A 23,184-nucleotide genomic window follows, 5' to 3' on the forward strand; every position below is an offset into this window, starting at 1 on the left:
GCTTTTGTCTCTCCTGTCTAGCATTTGCAGGGCAAGATGCTTCAACTTTGCTGAGGCCAAAGTTCGCTGACACTGTAGCTTCAACTTCACTGATAGCCTCAAGAGACTTTCCTCACACTTTAGCATGGCCACACCCATCCTCCCCATTTATTTCCTTCACTGGATTTATGCAGAGACCCCATACATGGTGGGATATCTGAGGAGAGGCTTTCCAGACTGTAGACATGTTGAGGTGGGCAAAAGAATTTCACTTCAACATTGTGTTTGTTTGGGATTTCTTTTTTGTGGTTGTTTGGGATGGGTGTTGGTTTTCTGGGTTGGTTGGTTGTTTGTGAGGTGGGGGTGGGGTTGTTTTTGCATCTGTGTCTGAGACAAGAAAGGATGGAATGGACTGAGAAGGAATGGGATGGGACACTTGCCCCAGGTATCTTAATCTGGTTGTGTGCTGTGGTTTCAACGTGAGCATTTGCCAGAAATGTTGCATTCCCCATCTCCAGCTGCTGCACAGTAAATACCCCAGGATGACAAGTCCCTGTCTGAGTTATGGTGCTTGCTGGGCCCAGAGATACCCTCACTGCCAGTAACGTGGCAATGCTTCTTCAAGGGTTTATGTGCAGTTTTCCCCCTGTATCAGTTGCAAGGGGTATTTCTTCTGCACATCTTTCATCATTCTCCTCTAGCCATTAGTTATGTCTTCCTTAGCAAAATCTTTCAAAAGGCTAAAAAGACACAGGTCTGCTTTCTGTGTCTGTGGGTCAAGAGGAAATACATACAGCAAAAACACTGCATGTTTGCATGGATGAGTAGAAAATAAACACTCTTGGCAGAAAGCTCTCACTTTGGGAAGTCCACTTCACAGTGTTCATCAGTATAAGAAAATCCAAGTTGCTTGAACCTGTCCTGTTTTCAGATGTTACCTGCTGTACTTCAGTGAATAAGTAGTACTTGCAACCTGGTGCTCCATAGCTGTTTCATGTCTTACGATCATGTTGAAAGCGTAGGCAGTTTCCTTAACTTTTGGCACAGAAAGTTGTTAAAAGCTGTGGACAGTATCATAGAATCATAGAATCAACCAGATTAGAAGAGACCTCCAAAATCACCCAGCCCTAGCCAGTCAACTAGACCATGGCACTAAGTGCCTCATCCAGTCTCTTCTTGTACACCTCCAGGTATGGTGCCTCCACTACCTCCCTGGGCAGCCCATTCCAATGCCAATCACTCTCTCTGGGAAGAACTTCCTCCTAACATCCAGCCTATACCTCCCCTGACAGAGCTTGAAATGTGTCCTGTTGTTCCGTTGCTGATTGCCTGGGAGAAGAGACCAATCCCCACCTGGTTACAACCTCCCTTCGGGTAGTTGTAGACAGCAATGAGGCCACCCCTGAGCCTCCTCTTTTCCAGGCTAAACAACCCCAGTTCCCTCAGCCTCTCCTCATAGGGCTTGTGCTCCAGACCCCTCACCAGCTTTGTTGCCTTCATCAGGACTCTCCACACAGTGACAGTGACAAGAGTGTTTTTCCTGCTTTCTTCCATGAAAGGGTTTACCCAGACCCAAGGAGTTTGGGCAAAGCTCCTTATTGCTTGATGTTACTTAATAGCTCCCCAGCCTACCCTGGCCCTTGCAAAATAGTCTGCTGTGGCCACATTAATAAAGCAGCTACTCACCTGTTAAAGTGTTTTTCAGTTCTGCTTTTGGGTGTGAGCTCTCTCCCTGAATGAAGTGAGCAGCTCCACTGCCTGAATAATCACTTCCATAAATTAATATGGACTGCAGCCACGTCCATCTGTGGTGTGATTTCCCCCCATCACCCATGCCTGGAAGGGGCCTGTACCTCCTAAGTAATTATTTACATTCCACCTATTTCATTCTCCTTTGCAGACAAGTCTTTATTCATTTCTCATCTTGATATACTCCCTGTTGTTTTCTGTTAGAAAAATACTGCATGAGTGGTGAGAGCCTGTGTTAATCTCCATCCTGCAGCACTAGATGCTTTCTGCCTTTAACAGAGGATAGCTGTAACTCATGTGAAGACTCTTGGATCAGAGGAGTGCAAAAATAGAGTTTATTATGATTTTGCAAGCTTTAATTTTTCTTCAGGCATATGTTGGTCTTGAATATTTTTCTTGAATAAGCTGTTTCGTTGTGATCAATAATATTGTCTCAGCCTTCATGTCAATGGGAGAAGGATGAATGAGAAATGCTAGCAGAAGACATTGCACAAACCCATCATCTTCAAAAACCAGGTATCGTATTTACCCAGACAAGCAAGGGGATTTGAAGCCACCACAGAATCTCACATGGGGACTAGCACATGCTTGTGTGTGGCTGGTGGCTTCCTGAAAGCTGGCAGGGACAGCCTGGCACAAGGCTTCCTTCCTGCCCAGCCATGCTAGAGGTTGCTCAGAGGCATGGGCAGGAGATGAACATGACATGCTTGTGCTCCTGATCAGAACAAAATCTTTCAGGCCAAGTGAGGTTTGGTGTGATTTATGGATAAATTGTGCTCATATGAGTGAGATTGCACTGGAGCTGGGGCCAGGAAGCAGTTTTCCTTTAGGCAAAGACTGGCAGGGTCTGGAAGCATCATTTGATTCCTCTGATGCACAGGACTGGGTCACATAGCCCTGGCTCCCTGCAAATGTACTCAGAAAATGTTTTGCTGCTGTTGTAAGAACATATAAAATTGTGGGGTGTGCAATACATTGGGTCCCCTGCTTTGCTGACAGACACCGTTAGCATTGCTCTCCTATGAAAGATAAGCCTGAAACGTGCAGGAGTTTTGGGAAGCACATTTTGGCATAGATGGGTCGACGCCAAGGAGGGAAGTGTTCTGTCTGGGCTAAACGTCTGCTCAATGCCTCTTGCTGGTGGACACAAGAAGCAGGGTTTGAGATACCAAATCACCCCTTTGAGACCTGTGTCCTTGAATATCAGCAGGCCAGGGTCTCTGCTAGATTATTCACCAACAAAGCCTGAGTGCAGTGGCAGGCCATGAAAGTGGGACTCCCTCATCCTGCCCTATGAAGATGAGGTTAGAGGTCTCGTGAAAGTGTAAGAAACAAAGGAAAAAGGAACAAGAGAAGCAACATAAAGAAATAGTGTGAAGAGGTGACTAAGGAGAAGCACAAGGCTTCCATTGTTAAGGTAATGGCACAAGTGAAGCCATTACCTTTTGGCCTTGGTTTGCTGAATGTCCTTAGGAGTGGGCTGGCTGCACTAACAGTCCTGGCTGCTCTGGATACTAAGCAGCTGGAAACAAAGAAAATTGCCTAAAATTCATCCCAGTGACATCAGGGAGTATCAGTCTGAGTGCCGAAATCTGCTGGCAGATTAGCTACCCCTATGCTCCCAAGCTTATTTAGGGAATTATCTCTTGGAGAAAAAAAATGAGAAGGCATTGCTGGCAACCAGTACGGTAGTACCCTGGCAGAGGCAGACGGCATCCCCTCCTCCTGCAGCAGTGGGAGCCCATCGCTCCCTTCCCCTGCCACCTCCTTTTTTAAAACATAAGAGAGCTGGCTATGTCTGGCAGCCCCCCAAACTGACTGGCTGACTTTCCATGGATGCTGGGCAGAGGGGACATGAGCTGAGGTGCATTTGCCCAGCTGAAGCCCCTCTGGCATGGTCTAGCCTCACTGGCGAGCTCTTAGCAGAGGGAAGTAGAAGTACATGAAGGAGAACGCATCCCATTGGCAGTGTTTTTGCCAGTGAACTTGCACAGATTTTGCCTGCACACAATTTTTTTTTGGCATGAGGAAATTGTATTATTAGTCTACCACTTTCACAAGCATTGAAACGTATAGAGGAGGCACAGATGCTAAAAAAAAAAAACCCAAACCAACAAAAACCAAAACAACCAACAAACACTAAACCAAACAACTATCCAAAGCTGAAAAATAAATAAGGCAGCTAAAAAGGAAGTCTTGGAGCCAGACTGACTCCTTGGTGGCTGCTGCAGAGCTGAGTTTCCAGGGCAGTGGCCAGGGACTTCTGCCAGCTGAAGCAACAGTGGGAGCTGCCCCATTCCTTATACCATGCACCACCAGTCCTTTTCTTCTTTACAGCAGGAACATGGCGTAGGGTGTTTCTCCATCCAAACCAATAAGGAACAAGACTTAGCTCCATTCCTGGTGAGGGCAAGATGGGAAACTGCAGCAAAGTTTTGCTGGTGGTGGTGAACTTGGGCTCAATGCAGAACCAGTAGAAAAGGCAGGTTGGGCAGATGGCGAGGATGTCCCTCAGGCCACTGTGCATGGGCTCTCCGTCAGCTGGGTGGGAGGTGGGCCAGCAAAGCAGCCTGCATGAGTGTAGGGCAGCTGCATGGTGCTGTTCACGTGGCCCATGTCTCCGTGGAGGGAACCTTTCCCTCTGGCACTGAAATCAATCCAGCAGGGAGCCCCTGGACCATGCCAGCTTTGCACTTAAAAAATGCTGGCAGGTAGGATCTCCTTTCTGATTACATCATGTCACTACTGCTCACCCAGTCTCTCTGTGGGCATTGGTTGGGATCCAGCAGCAGCACGATGGATGCTTTAAACCCTGGTAGAATTGCTCACATCTCCTGATGCTGTAGTCCTTCTGCCAGCCCTGCTTTGTTCAAAATGTATTCTTTAATGAATTATTCTACTTGCCAGTGTTTTGTGTTCCCCTTGTGGACCCCACTGGGTTTGCTCCTCTTCCTCGCACAAAGGGCCCAGGCACACACTCTCAGGGAGCTGAAACCACTTTGCAGGACGTGCTCTTCCCAGGAACTCACACACTGACCTCCCTGAGCTGCGGGGCCTGCCTTCAGCTGGGTGTGTGTGCATGTGTTTTATTTTGAAGATGGTAGTGGAGAAAGTTAAAGTAAAACGCCCTCATTTTCCCCAGCAGTGGGTTCAGGTACAGCAGAGGCAGATCTGGGGAGAGGGGCAGGGCTGAAAGGAAAAGGACTGAGGTAGGCAGTCAGGGACTGGCCAGAGGGACAAGGAGAGCTGGCCAGGTGAGGGTCAGGGGCTGGAGCTGAGGGACAGAGGAATGAGGCAAAAAGGTGGATAGAAGTGCAGAGCTTATGCATGTCTCAGTTGGCCCCGAAGGACGGAGACATGGGAGCACGGAGGGAGCAGGGGCAGAGACTCAGGTGTTAGGGCGGGGTCGAGGGGCAGGAAAAGGGCGTTGGCAAGGGCTAGGAGCAAGGAGCAGAGTCAGGGGCAGAAGTTGGGGTGTGAGCACAAGAGCAGGGACAAGGCAGGGGAAGGGACCCGGACACGAACAAAGGGCAGGTAGCAGAGCCCAGCACGCAACTCTCGTCTCCGCAGCGGCAGCACCGCACACCGGCGCGCAGAGCGAGGAGCGGGAGAAGCGGGCGGCGACGAAGGAGGAGGAGGCAGAGGAGGAGGGGAGGGACCTTCCCCTCCCTCCCACCTCGACACCGGGGGAAATAAATTATTCCCAGCCCTCGCACTCCTAGCTCCGTGCCCCGCATCCCGGCAGCAGCAGGCGGGGACGGAGCAGACTTCGGCGGGTGCGGAGGGGCCGTCCCTGCCCGCGCCACGTTCAGCTCCGCGCCCGGCGCCCACCTCCCGACGAACTCCCGCGGGCCGCGGCTGGGGGCAGCGCCCGCCCCGTCCCGTGCGGAGCGGAGCGGCGCGGCGGCCCCGCCGTGCCCTGGATGCCCCAGCGGCGCCGGCGGCAGCAGCATGGAGCGGCGGCGGGGCGTCCCTGGGGGCTGGCCCTGCCTGCTGGCCGCCCTGGCTGCCCTGCTGGCGGCAGGCCGGGCGGCCGCTCCCCGCGCCCGCTTCTCTCCCTTCTTCTTCCTCTGCACCCACCACGGCGAGCTGGAGGGCGACGGCGAGCAGGGCGAGGTGCTCATCGCCCTCCACATCGCGGGCAGCCCCGCCGCCTACGTGCCCGGCCAGGAGTACCACGGTAGGTGCAGGCGCCTGTCGTTCCCGGCGCTGCTCGTCCCTTGGCCTCGGGCAGGCGAGTGGCCGCCCAGTCCCGCAGCCGCGCAGGGGAAGGGCGGGGTGGGTGGGTGCCCAGGATGGGGAAACCATGTGCCGTGCCCCGGGTCACCTGCCCCGACGAAGGGCTCTTCGGGGCGCTCCTACTGTGCGGGACCGTGTCTTCACCTGCCCCAGGCGTGGGGACCGCCTCCACCGCGCCCGTCGCAGAGCCGCTTCGACCTGCCCCGGCGTGGCTCCTGCGAGGCGCAGCCCAGAGCCAGAGTAAATTCCAAGTCCTCTCTCCTTAACTGGTCCAGCGTCGGATCTAGCACCGCCTAAGTTGCTGGAATGTTGCCCCTTTCCTACTTCAGTGTCTTCTGGACCCGGCTTGCATCGAGCCTATCACCCTTCTCTGGGTGTCTGGGCAGTGCCGCAGCCGTGGCTGCCACTCGCGGGCCAGCGCGATGAGTCCTCGCAAGGAGCCCGGAGCCAGCCTTGGCCGGGGCAAGCTAGCCTGTGGCACTCCGCGGAGGGGACATAGGAGCCATGGGCTAGAGCGGTGGCTCAGGCACTCACAGGTGGCTTTGAAAGATCGTGCCCAGGAATAAAAAAACAAATCTGCTTGTGGTAAACGCCTAGGCTGAGGAGAGTAACTAGAGCAGACAAAGTTGTTCTCATAAAGTAGGGTCTTTACTTTTAGTGATGTATCGGGTGAGAGGTGGCTCAGGGCTGACCGTGGCCTCGCAGGATGGTCGGCTGCTGTGGAAAAAACTGCTTTCCGTTCCAGAGTGCCCCCGTAAGCCAGCTGCTGTTTTGTTGAACAGTCTTTGTCACCATTGCTCTGCACAGAAAACTTCCACGTGTGAAATATCTTTTATTTCATAAGTGTGGAAGACGGCTTCAAGGTATATCCACTAATTCTTCCTCTCTCTTTGTGTCTGCCTGCGGTGTCGCGATGCTACATAGTAACAGTTAATTCTGTAGTAAGCAATTAAATGTCAGAAAAAAATCAACAATATTTAGTTAAAAAACCTTGCTCAGAAACAACCTTATAATGATCCTCTGCTACAGAGTTAAACTTCTGACTTGGATAGGTTCCAGCGCAGAACTGAGGTTTCAGGTAAATAATTGAACCGTTATGTGAAGATTCTGATTGTTGGTTTATTGTTGTTTTGTTGGGGTTTTTTTAACCGTAACGACAGAAAAAAAACCCAAACCACATCAACGATCCAACGATCTAAGGGGTCTTGAAGCTTTTGGCTGTGTAAAACCTTTAACAGTATAGTTTTACCAAATTAATAGGAAACTTTTATTTTAAAAACATTGGTGTTCCTTCTAAGAAACCACATCTGTAAATTACACGAGTTTACCAGATGATTTTTTTCCCCCCTTAGAGCTCTGTATCTTCCCACCCACAGCGCACACTCAGATCCGTTAAATGGTGTCCAACCTGCTGAGGCATACATGTGCAGAGCGGGGAAAAGACGCTGGAATTTCCACCTTCCCCAAATCTAAGCGCTAGGTTTGAAAACATGCCTCAGCTGAGTACAGAACAGAAGCACCCCTTCGTCCCGCTGCCCAGACGGTGTCTAAGCCCTGTCACTGGGGTTTGTGGCGGGTAGGGAGCGCTGCGGGCATCGCTGGGCGTAGGGAGCTGCGGGCAAGGGACCTCGTGGCGGAGGGGTTGCGGGCAGGGGGCTGAGAGCAGGGCAGCTCTGCTGAGGAGCAAGGGGTGGGGTGTTTCCCTGGGGCTGCTCCTCTGCCTCTGGCGTCTAAAACTAGGGTTTGAATTTTAAAATGCCAGCCTGCCGAGAGCCGCTTCAGCTTGCAGGTGGCCGCGGGTGGGCTTTTCGCCGCTGATTCTCATCCGACAGCGTAAAGCGCAGCAGCTTTGAATATACGTCTGTGCCTCAGGGGTTTTTTGGCTGCCTTCTCTCCTGGGGCGCCCGTATCTTTTCTGGGGCCGCTGCTGTCCCTGCGCTCCGGTTGCGCGCCGCTGGCCGGCCCTGCGCGCCCCGGAATCACCCTGCGCATTCCCTCACGGTTGCAGCCCGGCGCGCTCGGTAAACTGGTGGCCTTTGCACCTTCCCCGCTGGTTCCGCTGGTCCACTTTGCCGGCTGAATTCGGTTGCACTTTCCCTCCGCAGCTGGCGGTGCTGGCGCGGCTCAGCCGCAGCATCTCTCTGTCAGTGGCCGACATCTGCCCCCGAGGCTGCAGCCAGGCTGTGCAGAGTACCCTTTAAAGCCGCAGCGTGAAGAAAGCGTGAAGAAATTGGGCCCATTCTAAGAGTCGTACTAATAATTCTTACGAGTACAGAGGAAAGTCCACAGACTGAACTTGGAAACTATGTTTACCCATCACAAGGCGTAGGGACAGCCCGAGGTGAGCTAACTCCTCTCTCTCACTTGCAATGGTCCTGTGCATGGGTTACACACACATTTGTGCTGAAACGAGGCAAGAAGCCCTGCCTGTTTGTTATGTACAGCACAGCAGACATACCCTTAAGCTAAACACACTCACTTGCTCAGATATTTTGAAATATCTCATTTGAATACTTCAAAATATAACAATTATCAGTTATAAATATAGCACATCAAAGTATATAATCTGAAGTAATAATTTGAAGCGATGTGGTCTTGTGGGGACACTGCGGTGGAACTCTAAGATGCAGTACAGAAGCACAAGAGAAAAGGAGGTTTACATGTGCACAATGCAAATTCACCTGCTCAGAGAGCATGTGAAAATACTGCTCCAGTTCTTTGCAAGTTCCAGTGAGGCCTCGTTTCACACTCACTGCTGGTTCATTCAGCAGGGACAGGTGACAGCAACATCCAAGAGCATCAGGTTTAAAGAGGAATGAATGAGATGAAACCCTGTGGCAAGGGCTGGTTGAGAAAAAAAATCTATTAATCTGTTTAGATAATTCACAGCTAGTGGACCTGTGACTTTGGCTCTCTACTGTGTACCCAATTGTCATAGAATCAACCAGGTTGGAAGAGACTGCCAAGATCATCCAGTCCAACCTAGCACCCAGCCCTATCTTAGGCTCATCACACTCTGGGAGAATGACAATGTTTGGTGCAAAAGACACTTGCCTGGGAACCAGGTGAGCACAGTACCTTCTGCAAGTGGCTTCTCTGAAACTGAATCTGCACTTTATTCCCCTGTGGCTCTGGATTTCATATGTAAAATACGGCAATAATATTCCTGACTTTGCACAGTTAAATTAGGTACTTTGCAATTTAGCACTTCTCCTCTAACCCTTAAAAAACACTCCAGAGTTGGCCCTATTCCTGCAATCAGTAAATATTTTAACATGCACTCGCTGATTGAATAGGACCAGACTTAGGCTGCATATAAATATACTCGTTTATATACAGGACAAACTTGATAAATTGGTAAACAATTTTATTACCTTTGGCAGACTTTTATTCCTTGAATGAGCTTATTTCAAATTTAATTAAGCCCTTGAGCTGGCAAAGCACTTAAGCACTGGCTCAAATGCAAACTGACAAAGTGTGCACTGGTTTAATGTAGGCACCTGCTCAGCTTCCCTCCAGCCAAGTGGTGGTTGCATGTTTGCAGAGCTGCATCAGGGCCTACTTAGCTTGTTCATAGCTTTGCTGGTAGACAGCAATGATGCTGTTTTGTTTTTCTCCTGAGTTTTACACTGTAGTGTACAGAACAGAATACAGTTTCTTCAGGTGAAAAAAAAATAAGGCAATAACACTATAAATTGAAAATTTGTATACAAGTTCTTTTGGGTTTATTTCCAATCTGCAGTCAATTTTGATTACACGTGTCAATGTGCCTTTGGGGCTGAGAGCATATGCCATTATTTAGAGGCACATTAATACATGGGAATTGCATGCAGAAAAGAGGATAAACTTGACTGCCCTTAATCACAGAAACCTAAAAATGAACAGTGGGATTTGTAGTGTTTAAAAATATACCAATGGATTACCTTTGCATTGTGTTTTTTTCTTATCCCTTTTTGCTGTCACTGCAAACAGAGCAATTTTTCCCAAGGTTTCAAGTTTAGATCTTTTAGGAACAACTTTGAACTGTTTTCCCATGATTGATGTTAACACACATCATTCTACCCTTAAAATAGTTTTCTTTAATGAGACTCGAGTTTCTATTTCACTCTTCATTGTTCTCCTCTCCCCCCCCCCCCCCCCCCCCCAATGTATTAACCTTCAGTCTCCAAATGTTATCAGTTTCCATCAATGACCGTTACTATTCTTAGATATGCTGTATATTGTCTGAACCCATTGCTTTGATAGGCTGTAAAAAAGTTCTCAACTATTTTAAGAGGTGCTATGCACTCTTTCAGCCGGGAAAAAAACTTGTTTAAAGTCTGGCCAATTTCATCTTTGCTATTAATCACTGTATTTAAGAAATATAGATTGTGACTTAATGCCTGTTTTCATTTTGGTTACTTATATTTCTGGTACCTCCTTGGTCTGGTGGGCATTTTCATTGCAAGTTCTTATTGCTCAGATGATTAAAAAAAATAAAATAAAAAACCATTGGAGTCCAAAGTAAGGGAGGGGAAGAGAGAAAATACCTGAGGAGTAAGCAGTGATGCTGCTTGGAGTATATGCAGGATTATAGCTGAGTTATAGATACTTTCTCTGTCAGGTATGGCAAAGTACAGAAAGTTTTTAGTGAGCCAGCAGAATTAAAGAGTGCACAGGAGATGAGGTCTATGGTAGTTCATTCATAACAAAGAGCAGATTTTGGTTCATGATGTCAAGCATCAGCCTGAGAAAGGTGTCAGCTTCTTGAGTCTTTTACAGAGTATTCTACTCACAAACTTCCATTCAGCCACTTACACCTTCTTTTAATCTTTGGAATGATGGAGGCTTTCATACTTTTTTGTCTTCATTTAAAGAGACGTATGGAAATATTTGGTTGTGAGAGTCCAGTTAGCTCCAGAAATTATTCTATAACTCTTGAGGGACACTTAAATTAAAAATGTGAGGCTGACAGTAGGTAGCCATGGTGAGGGAGTTATTAAGAATGAGGAAGATCCTTGGTTTTCAAGTTTCTTCTTTGAAATCCCAAGCAATATTTTGCAGATGCACAAGGGTTTCAAAATCAAAATGGGGTCAACATTTACAAGAATGTCCTGATCCTCCAAAGCCTCCAGAGTGCACTGTGACTGTACCCTGCTGTATTTAGGATTTTTCTTGCATAAACTGAAATTTGCAAAAGCAAGGCTGATTTCTGAATACTTTGACTTTTCCTTTATGTGGACTGTTTGAATTTGCCAGATCTGAGTTTAGGGCACTTTGGGCACTTCAAGGCAAGGTTGGACGTGGCACTTGGTGCCATGGTCTAGCCTTGAGCTCTGTGGTAAAGGGTTGGACTTGATGATCTGTGAGGTCTCTTCCAACCCTGATGATACTGTGATAGGGAGCAAATGTGACCTCCTAAAACCCGATGTTGGTCAGTGGATTGTCTATGTTCCTGAAGCACTTGTCTGGCCCCAGGGTTCATGTGGTGTGGCTTTGCAAGTTTTATAAAGTTGTGCTTTTATGGTCTCCTGGCCAGAAAGCAATGAAGGGTGCCAACTGTAAAAGAAAAAGGTAGGCAAGGTCACAGCTGACAGCCTCTTCCAAACCATGTTTTGTTAGGGAATATGTTAAATGTTAACGGGTTCAGCTGTCATTGTTCTAATTTGTGGGCCAAATCAGCGGTCAGCAGATGGTACAGCCAAAGATGTGGTCAGGCATGGGATTGATGAAAGGCTGTAGATGGTCTACAAAGGCCTAAGTGAGCCTTTCCTGCAAATTGCTGAAGAGATGTAATCTCTGGTTAAATCCTTTCTCCCCTCATCAAGTGGCTGCCCCCCTCCTGCAAAGGAGACTTGATTGCCCCAAATAGCAGAAATCAAAGCACGACATGCCAGCGTGACCCACATTTGTCAGGTGACATCTGACAGTAGGACAGAAACAGCATTGTGGATACTCTGTGCCTGCATGGGGCACGTCTGTATATGTTAAAAGAGTGGTCTCTGCCTCAGTGAGTCCAGCAATGGAGGCTCAGAGCTCCCTGTGAGAGCTGGCATGTGTGCATAGACCTTTCCCACGGCATGTCACCCAGCGTTGGAGTCAAGGAAGAAAGGAAACCCAGAAATGGTGAGAGGGTACAAAATTCTGTTTCAGCTGGGCTTTTACACACACTTTCTGCTTTCTGAGTTTAAAGAACAGATTTTTTACTATGTATAATTTATCTGTGGAATTCATTGCTGAGAGCTGTCTATGCTAGCAGCTTTAAGGTAGAAATTAAACCCAAATATTTTTCTTATAGAGAATTTGTAGTTGTAAATAAATATGAATATGTATGGATAAAACAAGATATAAACTTCATACCTCAAGACCTATGGTGACCAGTAAATGATATATAAGTAGGTTACTGTGCTGTGATGGCACATGGCATGTTTCTCCAGTGTATCCCACATCGATTATTCCACCCAACCCGTGTTGGTTCATCAGGTGGAATGAGGTGAGACTCTCAGACTGTCAGCATTTCTCATTTTCCTTATTGTTCCCTTGATCTGTATTTTTAAGGCAAAAGTATTGCAGTATTTTAGAATGGTGAAATACTACAGTATTTGCACACTGACTGGTTGGAGCATGTCTTTCAATCTGGTAATAGCTGTGGTGATACCACTGAGAGGGATTCAGATTCAACTTTCATTTGTGTTGTGTCTCAAGCCCTACAGCTGTGGTTTAGGTTTGCTATGAGTGTTTGCTGCATGGTGAGGGAAGGAAATGGCACTGTCTTACCTCTAAGAATAAGCAGCCTTGCAGACAGGCCCTTGTTAAGAGAATTTCAATAGTCTCTGATGAGGAGTTCAGTCTTTTTAACATGCTTCCTTTCTTTGTGTTAACATTTCCTCCCTTTTCCTAGGGTATGAAAGGTGTACAGAATACAAATATGTATATGAAATGTTTGTGTAATTCACACTTTTCCCCCCTTAGTTATGACTAACCTTTGGGATAAACCTGGGATAAACTCTGGCAGTGCAACTTTCAACATCTGTCAAAGCCCAAACTGCTTGTGGAAAAGACCTTGCCAGTTTGTCAGATGATGCTGCCTTCCTAGCCAGGTTGTCTATCTTTATTTCCCTGCTGCCTCCGAGGTCAATCCTGGAAAATTAAGGTCATAACAAGTGTCACAGTTTGTGTGGCATGGACTATGATGTGCCAACGGATGGTGATACCATGGGCGCAGAGATCTCCCTGGGCCATGTCTGTGGGACATTCTCCCAGGTGCCCCCCATGGGTGACTCTTTTTGTTTAATATGTTTCTCACTAGAGCATTTGCCTTGAATAAAGCAATGTCAGAGGGGTGTCTGCTGCTTTGAGTGGGAGAAACAGGGCTTGTGAGGGGTACTAGGGTTTGTGCCTGTTTGTTCCACATCCCCGGACCAGGCATTACTCTGTCCTTCTGCAGCTGCAGAGGTCCTAGCTGGGGCATCCATTGAGACAGCATCCAACAGCCGGGCACAAGGCCACAGGCTTTCTGCCATCACCTCCTGCAACCATCTGGAGCAGCTGATGCCTCCTGAGCACAACATTGCTTCCCGAGCAGCTGAGTTCAGCTTAGCTTCAGGCAAAGGCACCTGTGGACTTGTGCATATCTCACCAGCTCAAGCATCACCTGTGTCACTCCAGGCTTCCTTTGCTGTAGATGTTGACTATTCACTCTTGTCCTGCTGCTGTCAGCATGGCTTGCTGTTTAGGGAAATTTCTTGGTGTATGTGGGTTTTGCGCACCAGCAGCCATCTCCACAAGGCTGCTCTCTGTTGTGGAGGGGTTTCTCTTATTCCTTCCTTATTAGGGGAAGGTGAGAAATTAATTTGAGGTGGTATTCATTTTTAATAAAATTATTTATTAAAATTAATATTTACAAATTCGTACCACCCCCAACCACTATGGAATCAAGTTTGTTATGTGCAAAGTTATGAAAACAGCTTGGGATATATTCACAGGGATTGATTATTAAATGGAAATATCAAATTATCAACAACTATAGACAGAGAGAAAAATTCCCTTAGGCTTAATGCCTCTTAACAACTATACTGTTTGCCCAGCAAGGGCTGAAACTGTGTCTGCTCCTAAGACAGAGGTAACTTATATTACAAAGGAATTAAAGCTTGCTTAGATGTGTTGCTCTTAAGTATTAATCATTAATCACCCTCCTGGGATTGTGTCACAGTGTGTGCCCAGTATTCGGGTCTTGGTGAGGCTGGAATCTGTCCTGGCTTGCAGAGGAATGATAAGGTGTTCCCAGTCTCTGGGGTAAACAGGATTTCTCTAACCTCTCCTGGGGTGAAGTGGTCTCTGCCTTGGTGCTGCTGCTTCTGGATGCCGTGTCCAGGGATGATCAGCTGGCAGGACTTCCTGGTGCAGGAGGAGGATTTGTCCATGCAGCTTCTGACACGGTCTCACAGCTAGCAGGCTGTGTTTGTGGTTTCACAGATAATCTGGAAGGTCTGCTGAGTCTGGATCTTTCCAGGCTTACAGGGCAGCTGGCAAGCAGGGTCTGCTGGGCTGCAGGGAGACTTGAGCTCCATAGATAAATGCAGGATAGCAAGCCAGTATGTATGGCTGCTCTAGGCTTAGGCAGGGGGCTCTCGGCTCCCCATACATGTATGAAGTGCAGGCGTGCAGGTGCTCTGCTTCTCAAAGGGTTCACAGACAGCTTAACTGCACCTTGAGATCAATGCAAGAGGGCTGAGCCTCATAAGTATGCAAGTGAGGGCCTGATCCTGTGTCTAGGCCATGCAAGCAGGTCAGGGCAGCAGGGTGCTGCTATGTGGATCAGAGAGCTGAGTCTGAACAGCTAAGTCTGGACCTCTGAACACGTGGTGCTCCTTTGCACTCCTCTTTATAGACTCTGGGCCAAGATTCGTGGCTTATTTTGGTCATTTAAAGTGACCAATCAGGCTGGCAGTAAGCCAAAACCTTACCTTAATAGGCAGTAGCTGTTTGCCTGGACCCTCCCAATAGGGGATTACCTGGGCAGACCCCAGAGGTACATGGACTGGGCGTGTGTGTGTTACACAACCTGTTTACTGCCGTGGGTCCTGGCAGAAAAACATGTCCAGGCATGCAGAGGCATAGGAAGGCCTCGGTTTTGGGGCTGCAGCCCCTCCACCACACTCTCCCTCCGCTCTGGTGGGATCCCTGGTCTTCCTGGGGAATGAGGTCAGTCCTGACTGCTCCCTAATAATGTTTGCTCATGACCTATTGTAGGCAATTCTCTTTACATGAATACATCAGTCTAGAAAGGAGGAGGAGGTGTCTGGGGGAACTGGAGAAGAATGGCCTGTGAAACTTGCAGGGGAGCAGGTGAGGAGTTCAGACACTCCCCCAGAGGCTTTTATGGCAAAGCAGAGGCTGTTTTACACAGTTTTTGCAAGGTCTCTCTTACCACATTTTTTCATCCTGGATACAAAACAGGAGGCTGTTCCTTTCTCCTCTCTAGGCACTTAGATATTAACACTGGTTGTGAGAGTTTCACAAGCATCTCCTCGGGAGGTGAAATCAATGGTGCTTTTCCAGCCTACGCCCACTGAAGTTCAACCTGCAAGAGCCCTGAGTCACAGCAGGTAACAAATCCATCTCCCTTCAGGTGCAAGCTTGAACCTGAGGGTGGATTTTTTTTTGGGTGGGTTGTTGGGTTTTTTGGGGGTATTTTGTTTGGTTTTTTTTAAACACAACCCCCCCCCCAAAACTCAACATTCTTTCAGACTTCTGCATCGATCTTCTGCCTAAAATTGTGATACAGGCTTCTCTCCAAACGGTGTAAGTGCTTCAATGCTGTGTCCAGGTGCTTCCCCAGTTTCCCATGTTCTCAGGGTGACAAACACCACATGGGGCATGCTGCAGAGCTGGTGGTCCCCACAGACCTTTTCTGAAGGGATGCCTTGGCCCTCTCCCTGAGAGGAAGGTGATGTGACAACCTGAGGGACAACCTGTCCCCATCAACTTGATAAAGGGCCAGGTACTGGCAGGGAAGGACATCAGATATATGGTGGCCTATCATGTCTCCAGCTCTGTCCCCTCCTCCTTTCCTCCTTTCTGCCTGTTCAGAGGAGGGAGCAGCTGTAGAAGACAGCTCAGAGTATTTGATTGAGATGCCTGGAGAAAAAATTGTTTTAGGTTTGGTGGATGAGAAATCTTATTAAGCCCAGCCTTCTGGGTGCAGGGGTTCACTAAGTGTTGTGAAGTAATGTGTGAAAACTACTACTGTGTCTTCTCCTGAGGCAGAAACCTGAGGGCTGATGTGATCAAGTTGTAAGTCAGGCAGAGCTGAAATGCAAAGAGCTCTTGCACCATGCTTAGCAAAATTATGATTGTCTCAGACTAGCCAGAGATATTTATTCCTCCCCATGTCTTCCTAACAGTTTTGTAAACACATGGGTGTGATCTGACAGAGCTGTAAGACAAGAAGAGGGTCTGTCAGCCAACCTCAGTTCCAGTTGTGGCTGTATCACCTATTGTCTGCTCAGTGTTCCTTGCAGCCATGGGTGGATGGACATGGGCACACCATCCTTTGTCCCCTTCCAGTACCTGGCTGTACACAGAGTGGTCCAGATGGTGAAAAAAACAGTGTTGAGGGCCTCACTCTTTCCTTCCTTCCACCCCTCCAACGGAATTTTCAACAGTGCAGTTAGATGATCAAAAATTGGGAAAGCAGAAAAAAAACCCAGTCTATATAGAGGAATCCACCAAGCAGCTCCCTTACATGCACAGGCACATATCTGGGAGCAAATGTTCTTTTGTCCACCTCATCCCACTGCATCCCATTTGCAGATGGTTCCTGGGTCATCCCAGTTTGAGTTTGTTGGTTGTCCATGGCTAGCTTATTATGATGCTCAATAGGAGTGTATGGGGAGATCACAAAAGTTGATGGTCTGTCCATGTGCTGCGCCCATCACAGCAGGCAAAGGAGAAGGAAAAGGGAAAGGTGAGAGCACACAACACTCCCTGGCTGGAAGACTTAGAGAAATCCGGGAATATTCTTCTCTGTGTGGCTGAGAGGTGATTTGTGGTCACAGTTTTCAACATGTCTGACAAAATATTCATAAAAGAGTTAGAAAGGACACAGAAAATCAGCTTTCCTGTGTCAGTTGCCTGTTCTTTTGCAGAGGAACACTTCATGGCAGACTTGGATCTGCCCATGTGGGTCTTGCGTGAGGGAGCTCTTACGTGCTAGAAACGAAAGCAATGAGTAGGTGATCTGAAAACAGCAACACAACCCTCTGTGGCCTCTCTTCGTGTCAGGCCCTGGGATGTGAGAAGTCATTTATCACGTCATGGGGCTTGGCAAGGTCTCTGCCATTTGCCTTCCACTTTTCCCACTGCTTCCTAGGACAATACAATAGATAGGAAAGAGCAAGAAATATAGATAATATTTATCTTCTGTCTGAAAAGGCTGTGGTTTCCAGGCCACAATAACCTTTCAGTGTTCCCATCTCGCAGGGGAAATACACTGCTAGAAAAAAACAAGCCTCTGTCCAGAATTAGACACATTCATCAGGACACTGGATGAAATGATTATTGATTCCAAAAAGTGCAGAGAGAAACAAAACAGCACAACTGACCTTTTGATCCTGCTTTAAAAGAGTTCTTCCCAGCCTTGCAGAGCAGCAGTTTGTGGGGATGCCATGTACCAAAATGGAGTACCATAAAGTGGTGCAAAAGAAGCTCCTAGTATGACTGAAGAAAGGAACTCTGGCTAAACTCCATTGCTAAACATTTTTGTAGAGCAGTTCTGACTCTGCCCCAAAGACTGTAGCCTTCAGAATCTCATTTTAATTAGTATAAAGGTCAGATACCTCTGGTAGAAGTTTTCATTCTTTCCAATTATTATAGTTGACATGCTGATGACTAATGCCTCATCAGATAGGTTTTCAAGTTAACAGGATTCTTTCATGCAACACAGGACCTCAGAACTGGTTCAACCAAAGTTCTGGGTTTGTGAAGGATGAAAACGAATAATGTACTTGAAAACAGCTTGGTAAATGGAAAATGGAAGGAAGGGAAGCATTTGAAACACCTTGCTTGTGTTTTCAAAGCAAAGCTTTTATTTTTGTTGTGAAAAACTATCTCAATTGTGAAACTTACTGTGAAAAAGGAAAAAAAAACCACAGAAGCCTCCTAATCAGAAAACAAGATTAAACTTTTCTGCTTGAATAAAATTATTTACCTAATTTTCTTTTTTTTTTGGGGGGGGTGGGGGAGAGGTTCATTGAAGATTTTCATATTGACCTAACTGGTTGGGGTTTGGTTTTGTTTCATGCTAACCCCCTCAGTACTTCTTTTATGTTACCCAATCTGATCTCTTTTACCGTCTTTTTCTTTTTCTTTTCATTTTGGTCACTGAACCAAAAATTGAACAGTTCTACTTCTGACAAGTTGACCATTTAATTTCCGGCCACTGAACAGATCTGATTCAGGCAAGTCACCCCCACCACTCTCCTAGCATTAGTTCCCAAAATAAATTACAGAAGAATAATTTGCTCTTTGAGGCACTGAAGTGCAGTTGGTAGCAATACTGACATTTCCAAGGTAACAGACTCTTATCTTCTACAATGATACCTGTGATTGTTATGTGGCTTCTGCTGCATAGTCTGACCACAGTTTCCTTTACATCCAGACATTGTTTAGTTTTCTTTTTAAACAAAAATCTTTTCCCTTATTCAGTGTTCAGTAAAAAAGGCAGAAGAAATCTGGCAATTGTCTCCTTCTGGATATCTCCAGTTAAAGGATCTTTCTTCTTCCAAACTTGAAAATCTGTTGTAGTGCAACAATGGAATTTGGATTAATTTATCTAGAAAAACAGGTATTTGTGTCCTTAAAATTGTCTTTTTTTTCCAAGGAATAATGTTTACAGGGTTGTCAACCTCAAATAGAAATGAATTGCTCAAAGCAGGTGTGGAAATAGGCTGTGAGAGGTGCAGGTTATTTAATTCAGGGAAATGATCCACCTTGTTTTCATTGCTGTGCTTTTCCTTCAACATATAACTAATGCAGTTATGGAGTATAATGGAGTTACAACGTAGCTCTCATGTTTACAGAAATTGCCTTAACCAGCTGAGATGAAAAAATGTGGTTTTGGCTGGGGCTGGCAGCAGTGGTCCCTCCCCAGTCTCAGGCAGCCAGATTACTCCAGTGAGCATCTGTGGACCTTTTCACTCAAAGAGATCTAAGTTTTGTTTCATCAAGTGGTAGCAGATGTTAGGAAGCTTTAATGGCATTCATCAGTGAATGGAAGCCAATGTGATGGCATCTGGCTGTTTTCTTAATACAAATTGGTTTCTTTAAACTCTGAAGTGTCTTTGAGCCACAGTGGTGGTGTATTACACTCTGGCTACTCTTCTTCTGGGACCTTGCCCAAAACTCCAATGCCCAAGTGCCCCCAAGGGCCTTTTTTCCAGCTATGGCAGGGAGTAGATTCTCCTGCTGTAAGTAACAGTTTCCATTTGAGAAAACACACTGTGAAATTAACTGCAGTACAATATTTCTTCCAGTTGCACATCACTAACTGTTAAGAAACGCCAGCGAGTGACTTACATTGTAACTGCTAACCTTTCATTCCAGATCTACGATGCCTGCACTTGTGGCAATAACCAAGTATTCTCTCCATGCCAACAGTCAGAAACAGGGAACCTATTTTTTCTAATTGATGCATTTTCTCTAGATCATGTGGATTTCTCATGAGATACAGAATTCATGCAGATGGTAGTAAGCATACCTCAAATCTTTAAGCTGACCAAATAATTGATAAGCAACATTTGCATGTTTTGGCTGACACCTTGAAATGCTTCAGCTTCTAACACTCCAAGGCAGAGGAGGACTGTGGGCCCTATGAAAGAGGATCAGTGCCAGCAAACCTCACATATCTTTGATGTATTGTGTAATACAAGTGATGAGACAAAAACTTTGGGCAGCTTTAACTCTACTCTCTTCTTAAAAATGTCATCAATGTACTCCCTGAGGCAAATGTCAGGATGGTTAATTTCCATTCCTCTTGGGGCACTGTGGGGTCAGGGGAATCCAGACCCAATTCCAAATAGGGGAAGGTAAGGTAGAAGAGATGGCCATATGTGAAGGACCAGTCAGATTTTCAGTTTATTGTATTATTTACTTCTTCTTTTTCAAAGAGCTCAGCTTAGGGAATGCAGCTTCCATTGAGTATCTTCCCCCCAGACTGGTAGGCAGATGGGAAAAAATGCCCCAGTCAAACGAACTGGATAACATTCCAGTTGTGTGCCAGTTCATTTCTCATCCCTTCTGCTGAGTTTCACATGTGTTTATTACGTTTAGCATGCAGAGTGTTTGTAATGAATTTGAATTAGAAGGGAGTCATCATCTTTGTGCTTTCATTTACATCAGGAACACTGTGTGTAAAGAGAGATTGACACCTTTGTGATTGGCTGGACCAGAATTACACAACCTTTTTAGTTTTGGGTTTTACTTGCTGGTATCTTCTGCAGGTATTTACTGTTGAGGCAAACCAGGCATGAATGGTAATGCCAAATCACATTTCCTCTATTCCTCTTGAACCATTTCAATATAATGAAAATAATAACACATTTCTTGTAGATTCAAAAGCATATTTCGCAACGTGTTTTGCCACGCACCTGTCTGTTCTGTTCCTTCTGGCTCTTTCCTGTCGCAGACAATCAGATCACTTCAGAGATAAATAGTTGTACATATTGGGTGGCTAACAATTTAGAGTGCTCTACAGAATCAGAAGAGGTGCCATGAGAAAATACATATAAGTGGGGGTGGCAGACCTCTCAACATACATGTCAAGATCCTGGGTATTTAGCAGCTGTGTGTTATGCTTCCTGTCTGTGTTGTGTTGTGGCAAGCCCAACGTAACTCCTATCATATGCCAAACTGTCTGCTGTCTTAAAAATCCCACTTTAATATCTGGCTTGTTTTGTGTTGGTGGGGGCACATTTTATGTGGTACAAAGCTGGTACTATATTGAGCAGGAACTAGGAATTACTAGAAGACCTCCCAGTTCTCAAAATAAAAGAAGAATTCTGTGTTCAGTTCTGGGCCCCCCAATTTAAAAGGGACGTTGAGATGCTTGAGCGTGTCCAGAGAAGGGCAATGAGGCTGGTGAGAGGCCTTGAGCACAGCCCTACGAGGAGAGGCTGAGGGAGCTGGGATTGTTTAGCCTGGAGAAGAGGAGGCTCAGGAGAGACCTTATTGCTGTCTACAACTACCTGAAGGGTGGTTGTGGCCAGGAGGAGGTTGCTCTCTTCTCTCAGGTGGCCAGCACCAGAACGAGAGGACACAGCCTCAGGCTGTGCCAGGGGAGATTTAGGCTGGAGGTGAGGAGAAAGTTCTTCACTGAGAGAGTCATTGGACGCTGGAATGGGCTGCCCGGGGAGGTGGTGGAGTCGCCGTCCCTGGGGCTGTTCAAGGCAGGATTGGACGTGGCACTTGGTGCCATGGTGTAGCCTTGAGCTCTGTGGTAAAGGGTTGGACTTGATGATCTGTGAGGTCTCTTCCAACCCTGATGATACTGTGATACTGTGAAATGCACCAAATGGGCCAGGCTCTTTTTTACTTTCCAGGAAGACAAAGTTATCAAGGGTGCAAACTTAACATTTTTGTGACTTGTTCACTGTAGGCATACCTTTCATTGAACTTGCAGCCTGAAAAATCCTGGGTTAAGAAGCTACAAATTAGAGTATTTCCCTATGAGAAATGGAGGAAGAAAAACATTTCTCATTCTTGGAACAGGATTTTAACATATTAACTATAAATATCTTGCAACTGTATGATTTGCTTTGAAAAAAAAAAATAAAGCTGCTTGCTGTCTCTGCAGAAATGAATTAAGGGAAGGGATTTATGCAGGGTAATTCAGTTAGATGAATGGAGAGATATGTCCATCAGCACTAACCTGGCAGTTATTCCTTCTAAATATAAACTGATAATATTATATATTAGAGGCTTGATTATGCCGTTAAGAAGATTAGTACATTTAAACAGAAAATCAAGGCTTATGTGCCCTAAATGTAAAACTAAAAGGAAAGGATTTTATTTATGTCAGTATCACAACATTCAGTACTTTTGAACAAGGTATTTTCCCCATGAAAATACCTGTGTGGAATAATCACTGCATGCTGCCTCTGGGAATAGGCGGGTTGCCTTCAATCCGATCTCTTTGAAAGTGGTAATTTAAACATATGCAGGCATTAATCTTGACATATTTAAGTGTGTTTACTGGAGTAGGCATAATGGTTGCATGCAGTCATGTCCACAAGGGAAGTTTTCTGGTTCCTCTGTTTCTGTAAATGTTCAGGCCACATTTTAATTGCAGAAAATGTGGCTTACCTTTAGAAAAAGTGACAGAACGGGGGAAAATGGTGATAGTGCCTCTGTGATATTTCTTGGAGTCAGATTTATGAATTTAACATATTTAGGACATAGTAAAGATTTCAGTGTCTTTTAATATCGTGTTTGATTTACCAGCTACCGTTTCTGAGGACACAGTAACTGAATCGTTTGATGGTGTCGGGTTTATGGCACGGAATTTAAGACTTTTGTGCTCATGTCATGAAGCTTGTTAGGTGGTGTTTAACATGTCTCCTTTTTCTTTCTCTTTTCTTCTTTTCTTTTCTATTTTTTTAAAATTCTTGTTCTTTATCACCTGGTAGTCCTTCTCAGGGAAAGATTTACAGTGAAGATGGGGGAAGACTCGCCTCTCTTACAGTTATCTTCCTGATAGATGGCACTCCTTGATTTCTTTTTATGCCACTCTCTAATTAGATATTCTGCATCTTAATCACAACACCATCTTACTTACTTTGCCATGGAAGAGTAAAAGCATTACAATTATAAGTTAACTTAGAAATATACTAAGGTCTTCTGCCTCTGGGGCTTGTCTTTGTTTCTGACTCAAATGTTGCTCCCTGGTCGACCTCTGTCCAAAGAACAAAGGCCCTTAATTGAATCTAGCAGGTGCTAGAGTTTGAAATGACTGGTCTGTCCCAAGGCAGAGCTGGAGCTGGTGTCAACCCACAGCCCTGGTCCTGCTGTGAGCTGGACATGAGCTGAATCCTCAAGAGCCCAGGGATACCTCATGAAATTCAACAAGCCCAAGTGTAAGACCTTGCACCTGGGTCAGCGCAATCCCAAGTGCAAATACAGGCTGGGTGGTGAATGTCTGGAGAGCAGCCCTGAGGAAAACCACCTGGGAGTCTGGGTTGA

At 46.3% G+C, this 23,184-nt stretch overlaps 1 protein-coding gene across 2 annotated transcripts in view; it reads left to right on the forward strand.

Annotated features, from left to right (window-relative positions):
- The first annotated feature begins 5,652 nt into the window (after positions 1-5,652).
- The window catches only part of RELN (reelin), a 314,867-nt gene continuing 297,335 nt past the window's right edge, over positions 5,653-23,184 (forward strand). The window contains exon 1 of one of the 2 annotated variants that reach the window (XM_064142519.1): positions 5,653-5,908. In XM_064142519.1, coding sequence (XP_063998589.1) covers positions 5,680-5,908 — 229 coding nt within the window. In that variant the 5' untranslated portion in view covers positions 5,653-5,679. The remainder of the gene's footprint in view (positions 5,909-23,184) is intronic. The other variant, XM_064142520.1, reaches the window with a different exon arrangement.

This window comes from Pogoniulus pusillus, chromosome 4, assembly GCF_015220805.1.
Source record: "Pogoniulus pusillus isolate bPogPus1 chromosome 4, bPogPus1.pri, whole genome shotgun sequence".
NCBI classification, from domain to species: domain Eukaryota; kingdom Metazoa; phylum Chordata; class Aves; order Piciformes; family Lybiidae; genus Pogoniulus; species Pogoniulus pusillus.